Source organism: Diaphorina citri, unplaced genomic scaffold (assembly GCF_000475195.1).
Source record: "Diaphorina citri unplaced genomic scaffold, Diaci psyllid genome assembly version 1.1 scaffold3256, whole genome shotgun sequence".
Classification (NCBI taxonomy): Eukaryota; Metazoa; Arthropoda; class Insecta; order Hemiptera; family Psyllidae; genus Diaphorina; species Diaphorina citri.
The window spans coordinates 15,965-30,731 of NW_007380666.1; the positions used below are offsets into that span (position 1 = coordinate 15,965).

Below are 14,767 nucleotides of genomic sequence, written 5' to 3' on the forward strand. Positions count from 1 at the left end.
GAAAGAGGTTTGACAGAGGGAACCGTAACTGCTATGGTCTTATCGTCCCGAAATCGAAGAGAGAAGGAAGACAGGATAGGAGAAAGTCAGCCGTTCCGAGAACGAACATTATCCCATCAGGATAAAATCCGCCCCGGGCGGGAATCGAACCCGCGGCCTAGCGCTTACAAGGCAGACGCACTACCAACTAAGCTAACTAGGCTGACTGTAGTAAAGGTGGGGTTGCTCCATTTGTTCTCTATTTTAGCAAAGCATATTATTTCAATGAGAAAATATTCTATTTGTTCCTCACAATATAACATACATATCTTCCGCTTCAGTTCTCATCTTGTACGTACCTCGGTTTGCAGCGCTGAAGGTTCGGGCGTAACTCCGCCGCTACTGGTTGCTGATTCCGACACTTGGGTCGCTACTTGACTGGGAATGGGGGGGAGGGGGTCATCGGCTGCAACCAATGAGGACACAGAACGCACAAAACTTACGACAAACTCGACACTAGAGGGGGTAGTAAGCACACTAGGGGTGGGGGTGACTAGAGGGGAAGTGGAGGAGAAGAAGGGAGGGTAATTAGAGATGAACAGGAGGAGGGGAAATATACAAATGAAGAGAGGTGACTAGAGATGAAGAGGGGGGGGGGGTTATAGATAAAGCAGAGGGTAATTAAATTAGAAATAAACAGTAGAGGGTATACGTATAAAGGGAAAAGAGATGAAGGAGAAAGGGAAAAGGTAAGAGAGCGTACCTAAGTAGAGGTAAAATGGTAGATAGTAATAAATTAGAGGGTAAATAAGTGAAAAGAGAAGAGAAGAGGGCAAAATAGGAAAAAGGTAACTCTATAAGTGATATAAAGGTAAGATGATGGAGAAAGGAATGTGAATGGGTGTAGAAATTAAGGTTGATTAGAGCGCAGTGAAGACAGAAAGCTTGACACGGGTCTCTAGAAATATGTAGCTGTGTTGATAGAAGTAATAATGCTAGATTTACAAGGGTGAGATAGTAAAAGAATAAAAAAGAAGTTTGGTTCTACTGTAAACGGACTGCACTTCAATTGGGGGGGAATGCAACCGATATGGGAAAATAAATAATGAAGATTTCTTTACACTGCTGTGACAACTAAATTACTAACAATTATGTACCCAAACCGAGAGTCAAATGTCAAGGAACTTGACCACTAGGCCATTCTCCCTAAAGATTGTAGAGAGTTAAAATTTAAGAAAATTGTTGAGAGTCGAGAAATTTTCGTGATTTTATTTACATTTCTTACAGAGTTTAATTTGTTAGGTTTACATGGACGCTACGCCACTGATTTGTTTCCTTACAAGGGTAACTGCACATTTGTCACGATAATCCTCAGTGTATCCACTAATTCTCATTCTAGTGGAATCCACTCTCAACATAACATAGCCTAGACACAGACACGGTGTTTGCTTTAGAAGCAGTCCACTCTGATCCACTAAACCTCATTACCACTGATCAGCTAAACGCGTGGCTATCCGCGTCATCTTGCAAAGTGTATGATAACACGACAGGGTCCAACAAAAGGCCCAGGGCTCCGGAATACACAGGATTTAACAAAAGATTCTCTACAGAGTCAACAAAGCTTTGTACACAGGACCACCTTATTCTCATCACGTGACCTCATCAGCTACACTAGTAGTAGCATCAGGGGGAGGGGCTTCTACTGGGGGCGTGGTCTCAGGGATAGAAGGGGGCGTGGTCTCAGGGATGGAAGGGGGCGTGGCTTGACTTGTACAGGGTGGAGTTACTTCTAGAGGTTGCTCGTATTCGGGCAACTCAGCGCTCTCCTGGAAACATACAACAAGGAGAATAATCATCAATACAACATACGACAAGAAAACAAAGAATATGAATAAAATAATCCGTTGCAACCTAAATGGGAAGTATTGTGTCTCTTCTCGCTCATCTGATGAGAGACGTACGGATTGGGCATGCTACGACACAGACCTTTATTGTACTGGAAAGTAATTAGTAAACCACTGTGTGTAATTGACTCTTTAATAATAATAAAGGAAAAGTTATGTTCAAATCAAGATATGGGAAGAAACCAGGGTCTATTTCCTCATTAGAACTAAATAGTTTAGTTTGATAGAAATGTTCACTATTTATAAACACGAGTTTAGTTAGCTTGGAAGGTAGAGAGAACTTCTAGCTTCTAAGCTCTAGGTCGCGGGTGTCATTTCTGTCCGATGTAAACTTTATCTTAAACAGATAAGGTTCGTTCTCTCCAAGATTCGGGACGATACAGCCTCCGTTGTTAAGAATTCCCTCTATCTAACCTGTTGGAAATAATAATACTAATAATATAACTTTGGCTTCCAGATAATATAACTCACTTTGGCTTCCAGATAATATAACTCACCTTGGCTTCCAGATAATATAACTCACCTTGGCTTCCATATAATATAACTCACCTTGGCTTCCATATAATATAACTCACTTTGGCTTCCAGATAATATAACTCACCTTGGCTTCCAGATAATATAACTCACCTTGGCTGACGGCGGCGAGGACTAGTTCAGCTGCCTCCTTGTTATGTGCAGGTTCCCCGGCTAGATCGGCAATAGTATCAAACTCCTCTCTAGGAACTTGCAGGATGTCCGCCACTAGTTGCTGCTTCTCTGCCAGTGCTTGCTTGATCATATCGTCCTTCCTCCGTAGCCTCTCTGTGAAACAGAATGCGGCGCTTAGTGAGACAGGGATCTTGACTTCATTTCTGGGGTATAGAAGTGTTTTTTAACGTTATTTAGGCTGGGACCTATAAGTGTTCAGTTTGTAGATTCGTAGAAGTTTTTCACTTTTTGTAGTAGTCTAAAAGAAACAGCGGCCTTCATTTTGCATTAAACTTCCAACTCCCAATTTACATTTCTGTAAATGTTTGTTAACCCATGAGTTAAGGCCCGAACAGTCTCCTAGCATTCTCAAATGTGAACAACTACTTCATGAGATTATAATCCCGTTTAATTCTCTCAAATCTATAAATTTACCACTTTTACCGAGTTGGGGAAAAAACCTTTCTAAATTATTTACCGATATCGATTTGTTTGCCTACTATTTTTTCTTTTCAATGGGAGTGATGCATATTATACAAGGCCCAGGCTGGAATGCTGTAGTGCTGTACTAGAGCAAAACCCCATTAGCATTAGGGCTGCCCATTGCGCAATACCTAACTGATAATCAGTTTAATAGTCCAGTAATTATTATTACTGAACAGAATGCACTTGAAATTTCCAATAGTGAAATGCAGCACTATAATAATAATAATTAGTTTTGTTATTATTTCCCAATATTCACGGCTCTCCCATTAGGTTCTCTAATCAAGTTTTCATAAATTCACATTAAATTCATATGAATTCCACTTGAATAAGGAGAGGGATCAATAAATAATTACACGTTTACAGGGTGTGCCATAAATTATTGCACTTATGTATAAACAGGGTGTCTTCAAAATTAAAACTGGGTGCGGGGAAGCGTATTTTTCAAATCAACCCATTTTTATATGCCTTATCCTAACAGACTTATTATATGTATTGGTTTCATCTCTCTTTTTTTTTTAAATTATTAATTAGGAACCAATCTATCATCGATTGATCCACACAGTATTAGGAATAACAAATTCAATAATCTTAATCGCATACGCTTGTAGCAGTCTGATAGGTAATAGCTACTTTTATAACAGAAAATTCGCGTTCATTGTAAATTGCCTATTATCAACTCTAATCATACATAATAGGTCTTCACTGGGATTTTCCCTATGGTAGAAATCCATCAAGACAGAAGAAGACTACGAAATGAATTCTTGGAAATCAATTAGATTGTCTCTGTTTTCTTCAATTTTGGCCTAAGTAATCTTGTCTGTAATACTGACCATGGATTTGAAATTATCTATCATGGATGGCATAGGTAATTTCAATATAATTGAGATGGTATGCGGAAAAGATGAACTTCAACCTAACCCAAACGTATCAAGCTTGTGTAGGTAGGTACCTAATTTGAGAACTAACCTAACCGTACCTACATAGAGTACATAGGTAGGTAGGTGTACCTATAGAAAAAAAACTAAGGGAAAAATGTGCCAGACAGGGAAATGAAATACATATTTCCCCAAAACTTTTTATCTTTTTACTTCACTAAGAATGCAGCCTTATCCTAACGGACTTATTATTCGTAGGTATTGGTCTTTCCTCTTTCATCTCCTTTTTTTGTAATTATTTAATTAGGAACCAATCTATTATCGATTGATCCACACAGTAGGAATAACAAATTCAATAATCTTAATCGCATATTACGCTTGTAGCAGGCTGATAGGTAATAGCTACTTTTAAAACAGAAAATTCGCGTTCATTGTAAATTGCCTATTATCAACTTGTACATAATCATACAAAATAGGTCTTCACTGGGGGGTTTTCCCTATGGTAAAAATCCATCAAGATAGAAGAAGACTACGAAATGAATTCTTGGAAATCAATTAGATTCTTTTTTTTCTTCAATTCTAGCCTAAGTAATCTTGTCTGTAGTACTGACCATGGATTTGAAATTATCTATCATGGTCATGGATGGCATAGGTAATTTCAATATAATTGAGATGGTATGCGGAAAAGATGAACTTCCACCTAACCCAAACGTATCAAGCTTGTGTAGGTAGGTAACTACCTAATCTGAGAACTAACCTAACCGTACCTACATAGAGTACATAGGTTAGGTAGGTAGGTGTACCTATAGAAAAAAAAAATTAAGGGAAAAATGTGCCAGACAGGGAAATGCCCCAAAACTTTTTAGCTTTTTACTTCACTAACGTCAACTGCTGATGGGGAGGAAAATGCTGGAAAATTAATAAGGAGACGAACGTTCTTTCCTCAATATTCCAAAACATATTGCGAGATGAGAAGTATGTTTATAAAGTATCTAAGGTCAGCGTTAATAGCATGTTGAATACATCAGTTCTCAACGGATCACTTTCAAAAGAGTTGCAACTTTGTTCAATGGCTTAAAGTTGAAGAGAGAAAAAGCTTCGATGTTTTTTAAAGGTATTCAACATACCAGTAGGTACTCCAACTGGGGTGGAGGCAAAGTTTCATAGGTAGATAGGTACCTACCATTTTCAATTGTTTTCCTTTCAACAGGACCCAAGCTATTTTGCTTCCCTCCTACAGTTTAGTAGATGAATGAGACGAGGAGGGAGGAGGAAGAGAAAGAAGGAAGGTGATTTTGAAATGAACTCGAGATTTGAGTTTTTCAGTTTAATGAGCAGAGAGAGCGAGACAGAGAATAGGGGAAAAGAAGAGAGAGAGAATGGAGGGAGGGATAAAGGGAAGGAAAGAACGAGAGCGGAAGGGAAAGAGAGCTATATGTAGGTATTCATAATTTAATTTATGTTGGGATATTTCGAGCAACTTTTTCCTTTTTTTTTTCTAAAGCTTCGCTTTGCAACCTCGAAATTTAGCTGAAGGAAATAAATGCTGACCTTTTTTTCCTATCTCTTTTTCACTTCCTCCTTTCTTCTCTCTCTCTGTTGAATACATCAGTTCTCAACGAATCACTTTCAAAAAAAGTTTCAACTTTGTTCAATGGCTTAAAGTTAAAGAGAGAAAAAGATTCGATATTTTTTAAAGGTATTCAACATACCAGTAGGTACTCTAACTGGGGTGGAAGCAAAGTTTCATAGGTAGATAGGTAGGTACCATTTTCAATTGTTTTCCTTTCAACAGGACCCAAGCTATTTTGCTTCCCTCCTACAGTTTAGTAGATGAATGAGACGAGGAGGGAGGAGGAAGAGAAAGAAGGAAGGTGATTTTGAAATGAACTCGAGATTTGAGTTTTTCAGTTTAATATAAACACCATGAATGTAACGGATGGCAAAATAAATAGGAGAAGGAGACAGAAGAGAAGGGGAAAGAGAAGGAGGAGGAGGAGGAGGAGGAGGAGGAGGAAATGATGGTATCTTCAACATCTCCATTCTTCATTAAGAATGTAATTATTTTTTCATAAAGACAGCGCAGACTTGATAATGAGAAAGAAATGAGAAATAGAGAGATGAAGAAATAGAGAGAAAGAGAAGGGGAGGGAGGAATAGAAAGTAAGAAAGAGGAGGAAGAGAAAATTAGGAGGTGAGAGATGAGAAAAGGAAGAGGGGGAGAGAGACAGGTAAGAAAATGAGAAAAGACGAGAAAAATGTTGATTCAAGGTTTTTCAAGAAAAGGAATTCCTATTTTTACTTTCTTTTCCATTTTTTTTCCTCTTCCACAAAGTGTCCCACCTCCACAAAGTCTCCATTTTGAAGTATGTATTTGTGGATATCACATCAGAATACACTGGTAAACCCGTTCACAACTTTTGCAGATATAACACAGCATTACTAAGTGCTTGATCCTTTCCAATCCTTTCTCCTATCTAAATATTCCAACACTCATAATGCCGGGATCAGAGAGAGAAAGAGTGAATGAACTCAAGAGCCAAGAGCTATAAGTAGGTATACACGAGAACCAATAGATTGTCTTCTAAGTAGGTACCTATGTGCGCATGCTAAAAAAAAACAATATGCTCAGAATGAAATAATCATGCAATCATTACAAATTATAACTATTACTAAACAATGACTTGAGGGTTAGTATAACTAGTAATACTTGGGGAGTTATAGCCAGAAAACTAGAGGATATATGAATGATCAGGCTAAAGGATGGGTCATTCAGGAAAAGTTAGAAAGGATAAGGATATTTTTAATCAAATACTTTTTCTTCTTTTTTTCCTGGCTTAACTACACGTGGCTTTAATTACAGGGTTGCCATAATTCACATTTTTTAATGGCTTATTGCAAATTCGCAAGTGTGGTAAAATGGCAATCCTATAATAGTTATTTTTAGTCTACATGGGCGGATTCAGACTATATGTAATATGTACCTACAACGTGGATAAATGTCCCATGTAAGTACAAGTACTACTCATGTACCAATATGTACGTATATCTAGTAGGTAACTTTACGAACTATATATACAACCTAATCAATATAGGTACTTCAATAGTAACATGTTTTTCTAACGTGTCTTCCAAAACTGCTCACGGCAAATCCTCCTACCATCATCAGATCATCACATGACTGACCGAACGAAGTGAGTTTCAAATTTTAACTCGAGGATTTTGTATTTGGTTTGATCTGTCTGTTTATACTTCTCAAGGAGAGTCAATCTGTCAAGTAGCAACATATTAATATAGGTAAAAGAACAACGTCTTCACTTGACCAGTAACTTTGGAAACTGTAGGTAATTTTATTTCTACATTTATTTCTACAAGAGATAAAAAACAATCATAAAATTAAATAAAAAAAAAAATGGTTGTATTAAGTTCAAATTAAACAGTCCACTGTCCAAGGCTATGGACAAGAAAATACTCCTAATTAAAATAAAAGAAAAAGGCTGACAGACAGACTAAAGACAGGAAGCAAAGAAATCAATCCTTTGCAAATCTACAAGTCAAATGCATTAATTGAATTAGCTCTGTTATCGCCCACGCTAGGATTCAAACCCAGGACCTGCTTGGTCTGAACCCTAGTGAGGTCACTGTTAGAGAGGTCATTAATATGCATGATGTAGTGGTCAGTTCGTAGCTTATATGCAATTTAAATACCGAGGAATGTTAATTGAAATCATGTGAGAGAGTAGGTATAATGCAAATGCACAACATACGAGACAACATGAAAGTGTACTAGTAGACAGAGGTGACTAGGTAACGGACTTCAAGTGAAAGGTCCCGGGTTCGATTCCATGACGGGTCAGGGAATTTGCCAATTTTGGATTCGGAGAAGGGGTCCCGGTATTATTTTTGTATACCTACAGGGTGGTTCAGTGGATAGCTCACTAATAAGGCGACAATGTATGCAATTTACCTAAAAAAAAGTCTTTACGGGGTCCCTGAATAATCGACCGAGAAAATTGCCTTCATGTGTTGAACATTTGTGCTAAATTTCATCAAAATTGAACAAACTGTTTGAGAGTTAAGGTGAAAAAACAAACTACAGGAAGAACCATAATATATAATATAATCCGTTTGTTAGTAAGTTGCGGTTTTACTTCAAACTAAACGAAGAATCGTCGAAAACATACTTGGGTTTCGTCCATTCCCATGTCAATCAATCATTCAATAATTGAGTGCTCACTTGGTGTTAAATTACTCAGACTACTTAGAGCTTAGAGGGATCAGAGGTTACTTGGTTCGCTGAGTTACTTACTCTTTGGTTTTGGAGTGGGGGCTATCCCCTGAGGAGGCCGCGTCTACCTCATGGCCGGAGATAGGTGACGGGTCCGGCCTTCTGCTCTTGGCCTTATCCGCCGCCTTGGAAATGTGCTGGAACCATCTGAAACATAAGATAATGGGGAATACCATTAGTTTCTAGATAAAAGATAATAGGATTAAACCTCAAACTTCCAGTGGAGTCTAAAAAACTTCGAGACATCAGAACTTAGAGGAAAGACTTGGGGTCACTCAAGGAAAGGCCTATAAAACAGGGTAAAACATCCGTGACAAGAAAAAGCATTTGTGCCCAACACAATTATAATTCCTTTTATTTTTTTTAAAAAAGGGCCGAAAAGGCTGAAAACCCAATCAGCAAAATTTCCTTTGGTTGCTGACTATGCTGACACACAATGAACCCAATTCGAACCACAATAACAAGTGTGTGATAACGAGACTCACGAGGCTTTATGCCAAAATGAAGACAAAAGCTAAATTTGTTTCCTAACTTCTTTTATAATGAAGTAATAACAAACAAAAAAGGGATTAGGTACGTTTTATCTCCCTCACTATTAAACTGTTGAAACAATGGGACTACCTGTCCTATTCCTATCTCGACAGTCGAAATAAAACACAAACGTACTTCTCCTTGGTATCTAAATGAGGAGGAGGAGGAGGAGGAGGAGGAGGAGCATTAGATGAAAGAGGAAAAGGAGAGGTAGGTAAAGGAAGAAGAGAAGAGAAGGAAAATAAAGAATGTACCCAACAGGCCAAAAGGAAGAACAGCAAATGAAAAAGGAGGAGAAGGAGAATAGGGAACTCTATTTATTTTGCGACAAAGTCAGAGGTTTGGGTCGGGGTTATCTTTATCTTGGGGCAACTAGGAAGCTATTCGCTAACTCATTTTCTACCCTAGTTACATTATAGATCTAAAACTCGATATAAAAAAAAGGTTTATCTACATCAAAAGATTACGGAATCCAAAGATCACCCATTCCCTGAAATTCAATCTATTTAAGTTTCCCTGAACTGCAATCTACTCCTAGGATAAATTTCAAATCGGTTCTCTAATTTTATTCGCACAGTTCCAGCAGGAAACTCCTGTCCCATTCTGTCCTATCCCCAATCCTTGTTATTCCAGTTTGTATAATGTTATGGAGAGAGAACAGTTTAATTGAGTTTCCTATGTTCCCAACAAGTGGCGATATCAAATTATTCAATGTAATTAGTATGCAAATTTATTACTCGATAATAAATATGTATGACAGTACTGAGTAGTGGGGAGGTAGTGAGTAAACAGAAAGACTTTGCGAGTATTTTGGAATAATTTTATATAGTACAAGTGGCGATATCAAATTATTCAATGTAATTAGTATGCAAATTTATTACTCGATAATAAATATGTATGAGTATGACAGTACTGAGTAGTGGGGAGGTAGTGAGTAAACAGAAAGACTTTGCGAGTATTTTGGAATAATTTTATATAGTTTGTTGTTGTTGTTCTTGTTGCTGTTGTTGTAGTGGGACTTCTGGGGTTTACGTTTAACATTTTTCACACTTTTAGAGATGAGAAGCAGTTTTTTTCAACCAGCTTACTTATTCTCACGAGGCTGAGTGCAACCCAAAATAGCGAGTAGCACATGTGTCCCAAACAATCACCTGTCCAGACACTGACCAAGCTCAACTGTGCTTAACTTCAGTGATGTGACTCGGCAAAACTCGTGCTTTTATCCTAACTGAGGCTCATTGTTATAGTGTAAGTAGTGTTTACTTGTTTAGTGATTGGTAACAGCATAGCAATACGAGTAAGTACATCAGGTTTAGTATTTTAAGCAGTGTTAAAGAAAAACTGGAAAGCGCTGATTGTGCTTAACTTCAGTGATGTGACTCGGTAAAACTCGTGCTTTTATCCTAACTGAGGCTTATTGTTAGAGTGTAAGTAGTGTTTACTTGTTAAGTGATTGGTAACAGCATAGCAATACGAGTAAGTTACATCAGGTTTAGTATTTTAAGCGGTGTTAAAGAAAAACTGGAAAACGCTGAGAAAATTACTTAAAACTTAAAATCGCAAAGAGAACTTGATCAATACATCCTAGGATAACCAAGAACTTCAAAATTCCACAATCGTTCTGTAGAGGGAGAGCGCCATTGCAAGAAGAAAGAAATGAGAAAAAGAGGCATGGATATGACAGAAAGATGAAAAAGAGAAGATAAAATAGTGAAGAAAAAAGATGAAAAAAGCTAAAAGAAGAGATGATAAGGAATATACAGATAGGCATTGAGAAAGCATAGAAAGAGGAAGATTAAACACTTGAATAAAAAGAGAGAGAGAGAGAGAGAGAGAGAGCATGACCAATAGGTTCCTCCCAAGTGTGTCAAGAGTGATCGGGTCTAAAAATTTCTTTTATGTGTTGACTAGGTACTGTTGACAAAAACAGTCAAAACGTCTGTGGCGGGAAAAGCTTCAGACCTACATAGGTCTTTCAGATCGTGTCAGAGACCCGATTATTCCACCACATACGCTTTTACTGCCTGGTGACTGGGAGGTCTGTTAGATAAAAGTTTCAGGAAAGGGTTGATATGAAATAAGTTAAGGTTGATGAGAATGGTGAGAGTGGGGTTAAGGGGTTGGAATAATTAATCTGCAGTGTCCAAACTATATATTTGAGTCCATTGAATTCCTCTCTGACATAAATCAGTACAGCACCAGGTCTATCTCCACTAAAATAATGAAATTGCCATTACATCGAACTTCAGCAGGTGAGCAATCATTCCATGTCACGGTTTCTAGACTGTGGAATGCACTCCCTGTCTCTGCCTGAAACTCCACTACATTTGGTAGCTTCAAAACAATGGCAGTGGAACACATAAAATCCATGTCGGGTATCTAAGCATTTAGATCCTCGACAAAACCTGTGGTTGGGTGGAAGAGCTCCTTTTAAAGAATCCTGAATCTCCTTACTCCTAATAACCTAATATGTACTAAATTCCTACAGGTACAACTATGGCTATAGAAATATCAGGTAGAATACTTATCAGTTTTGCATTAACATCCCCTGCTAAGCTCATAATATTGTTGGCCTTTTATCCCCTTGTTTAATTTTAGCTTGAATTAAAAGCTATTCAATTGTCCTCTGTCGAAACAGCACGTGTAATCCGGGACAGTCACCAATGCAGATAGCAACCACGCATAACGCTGCTTAACTTTCAGTGATGTTGCGTCGAGAACTGGTGCACTCAAAGTGCTTTATGACTCTAAGTCTGGAAACACAGCGCTAATAACCCTACCCAGGATACCACTGAGGTCCTTTGGATGTTCTATTGAACTAACCTACTCCCAGCAAACCTAAACCAACTTAATTCTAAAGCTGCCAACTTTATATCCTAAGCAGATAAGGTTTGTTCTCGATTATAATACCGTTCCGTTGTGGACTGTTCCTATCCTAGCCTTTCTTCTATCGTTTTCGGAATGCTAAGGCTTTGAAAATTCTAATCCCAGAATTTTACAGAAGGACAAAAAAAGGGGGGCGGGCAGGAGGTCAAAATCTACAGAGATCAAAAAATCAGGCTGAGAAGTAAAAGATCAAAAAACTGTTAGAAATTTCAGGCACAAAATCACGAGGGGGTAAGATCGGAAGATACAGAGGAGAGGGGACATTGAGGGGGCTATTAGGGGGGGCAGACCTGGTTGACTTACCCAGTTTGGATGTGATGAGGTCAGGGGAAGATACAGAGGGGCCATTGAGTTGGGCAGATTGAACAGAACTACTATTGGAGGGGACAGAGAGGTTTTGACTATGTGACTCTTCAGTCCTGTGGAAGTGAGAAACGAACAGAGAAAACGTCATAAATGAAAAGTTAAAATGATTAAGGATGTGTTGTTTGAAAATCACAAAAAACTTAATTAAAACCGTATGCCCCTCATCAAATGGATGAGACAAAAAAGAAACCCACCAAGCAATATTGTGTCTTTTCTCGACGATCTAATGAGAGACATACTACGCGATGGACATGCTAGTACACAGAGCGGTAATGTTAACTCTAAATTTCAAAATATGTATTAAGTTCAAATTAAACAGTCCAAGGCTATGGACAAGAAAATACTCCTAATGAAAATAAAAGAAGAAGGCTGACAGACAGACTAAAGACAGGAAGCAAAGAAATCAATCCTTCGCAAATCTACAAGTCAAATGCAGTAATTGAATTAGCTCTGTTATCGCCCACGCTAGGATTCAAACCCAGGACCTGCTTGGTCTGAACCCTAGTGAGGTCACCGTTAGAGAGAGGTCATTAATATGCATGATGTAGTGGTCAGTTCGTAGCTTATATGCAATTTAAATACCGAGGAATGTTAATTGAAATCATGTGAGAGAGTAGGTATTATGCACATGCACAACACACGAGACATGAGAGTGTACTAGTAGACAGAGGTGACTAGGTAACGGACTTCGAGTGAAAGGTCCCGGGTTCGATTCCATGACGGGTTAGGGAATTTGCCAATTTTGGATTCGGAGAAGGAGTTCCGGTATTATTTTTGTATATCTACAGGGTGATTCAGTGGATAGCTCACTAATAAGGCGACAATGTATGCAATTTACCTAAAAAAAAAGTCTTTACGGAGTCGCTGAATAATCGACCGAGAAAATTGCCTTCATGTGTTGAACATTTGTGCTAAATTTCATCAAAATCGAACAAACTGTTTGAGAGTTACATATGGTGAAAAAACAAACTACAGGAAGAACCATAATGTAATCCGTTTGTTAGTAAGTTGAGGTTTTACCTCAAACTAAACGAAGAATCGTCGAAAACATACTTGGGTTTCGTCCATTCACATGTCAATCAATCATTCAATAATTGAGTGCTCACTTGGTGTTAAATTACTCAGACTACTTAGAGCTTAGCTTAGAGGGATCAGAGGTTACACTTGGTTCGCTCAGTTACTTACTCTTTGGTTTTGGAGTGGGGGCTATCCCCTGAGGAGGCCGCGTCTACCTCATGGCCTGAGATAGGCAATTACTCAGACTACTTATACTTAGAGGGATCAGAGGTTACTTGGTTCGCTCAGTTACTTACTCTTTGGTTTTGGAGTGGGGGCTATCCCCTGAGGAGTTAGAGGGATCAGAGGTTACTTGGTTCGCTCAGTTACTTACTCTTTGGTTTTGGAGTGGGGGCTATCCCCTGAGGAGGCCGCGTCTACCTCATGGCCTGAGATAGGTGACGGGTCCGGCCTTCTGCTCTTGGCCTTATCCGCCGCCTTGGAAATGTGCTGGAACCATCTGGAACAGAAGATAATTGGGAATACCATTAGTTTCTAGTTAGAAGTAGAAATAAAACATAATAGGATTAAACCTCAAAGGCCCAGTGGAGTCCAAAAAACTTCCAGACATCAGAACTTGGAGGAAAGACTTGGGTTCACTCAAGGAAAGGCCTATAAAACAGGGTAAAACATCCGTGACAAGAAAAAGCATTTGTGTTTCAAATTTTTACTCGAGGATTTTATATTTGGTTTGATCTGTCTGATGTTTGTTCCGCGATAAATCTCGAATGGTTTGTCCAATTTTAATGAAATTTGGTCAAAAATTGCCCCTTTTCTATTTCTTCGTTTGCAAATTGATTGTAATTGGAGTAAAACGGGTAAAGGGATATGAGGTAATCGACCGACTTGATTTTTTTTCTTTGCCAAAGTGAGCCAAATATGTGGTTAGTTTGTTGAAACTTGGAATAAGGTGCTATGTTGTCAAACCTGCTTGGGTGTTACAATGTTGCATTGTGACAAATACCTCTTTGCCAAAGTGAGCCAATTATGTGGTTAGTTTGTTGAAACTTGGAATAAGGTGCTATGTTGTCAAACCTGCTTGGGTGTTACAATGTTGCATTGTGACAAATACCTGTATAGTGTGTAGTACAGGTACAGCGTACATAATAAAAGAAACAACAATTTCCCTTCAATTCGTTAATATACAATTCACAATCATCATCACATCAAACAGAGAAGAAAAGTAAATTTTCATGAGATCCCCCCCCGGAGCATTTTGGCATTTTATGTTTCTCATCACATCTGTGTTATGTGTTGTGATTTGTATTCCATCTTTGTAGTTTGCCACAAGTTCACAACTCAGAAAATGTGATTTTTTCCTTTGAAAAAAGAAATGAAGAAGAGGAAGAAAAAGAAGAAAGAGGAAACGAAGAGAAGGAACAAGAAAGGAGGAAGAGAAGAAGGAAAATATAAAGAGGAAGAAGAAAGGGAAGGGGAGCAGTATGAAAAGGAAGAATAAAATGAGGAAGAGAAGGAGGAGGACAAAAAAGAGAAACAAGCTGGGCCCGTCCCTCCGGGAATTTTTTAGTCCGTACCTAGTTTATTCTTTATTCGATCGTGGTTAAAGAAAATCAGTACCTATGTACCTACTAGGGTTGCCAGATCATTTTTAGCCCAAAACGGGACAAGCGACCTAAACCGTAAAAAAAAACGGGATTTTGGATGAAAATACGGGACAAGCAGCTTTTTTAACCCCCCTCCCCTGGCCC

General features: G+C 38.5%; 1 protein-coding gene and 1 long non-coding RNA gene across 2 annotated transcripts in view; both read right to left on the reverse strand.

Moving 5' to 3' along the window:
* Positions 1-1,229, reverse strand: part of LOC113471908 — a 13,414-nt gene extending 12,185 nt beyond the window's left edge. The window contains exon 1 of the long non-coding RNA XR_003394431.1: positions 339-1,229. This is a non-coding gene — a long non-coding RNA (uncharacterized LOC113471908). The remainder of the gene's footprint in view (positions 1-338) is intronic.
* Positions 1,230-1,628: 399 nt separating this feature from the next.
* Positions 1,629-13,547, reverse strand: LOC103520137 (actin cytoskeleton-regulatory complex protein PAN1-like). Its single transcript, XM_008485234.2, has 4 exons — positions 13,393-13,547; positions 11,940-12,055; positions 2,485-2,684; positions 1,629-1,805 (listed from the first exon to the last, which is right to left on the reverse strand). Exons 1-4 carry the CDS (start codon positions 13,545-13,547, stop codon positions 1,629-1,631), a joined length of 648 nt encoding a protein of 215 aa, XP_008483456.2.
* Positions 13,548-14,767: the final 1,220 nt, after the last annotated feature.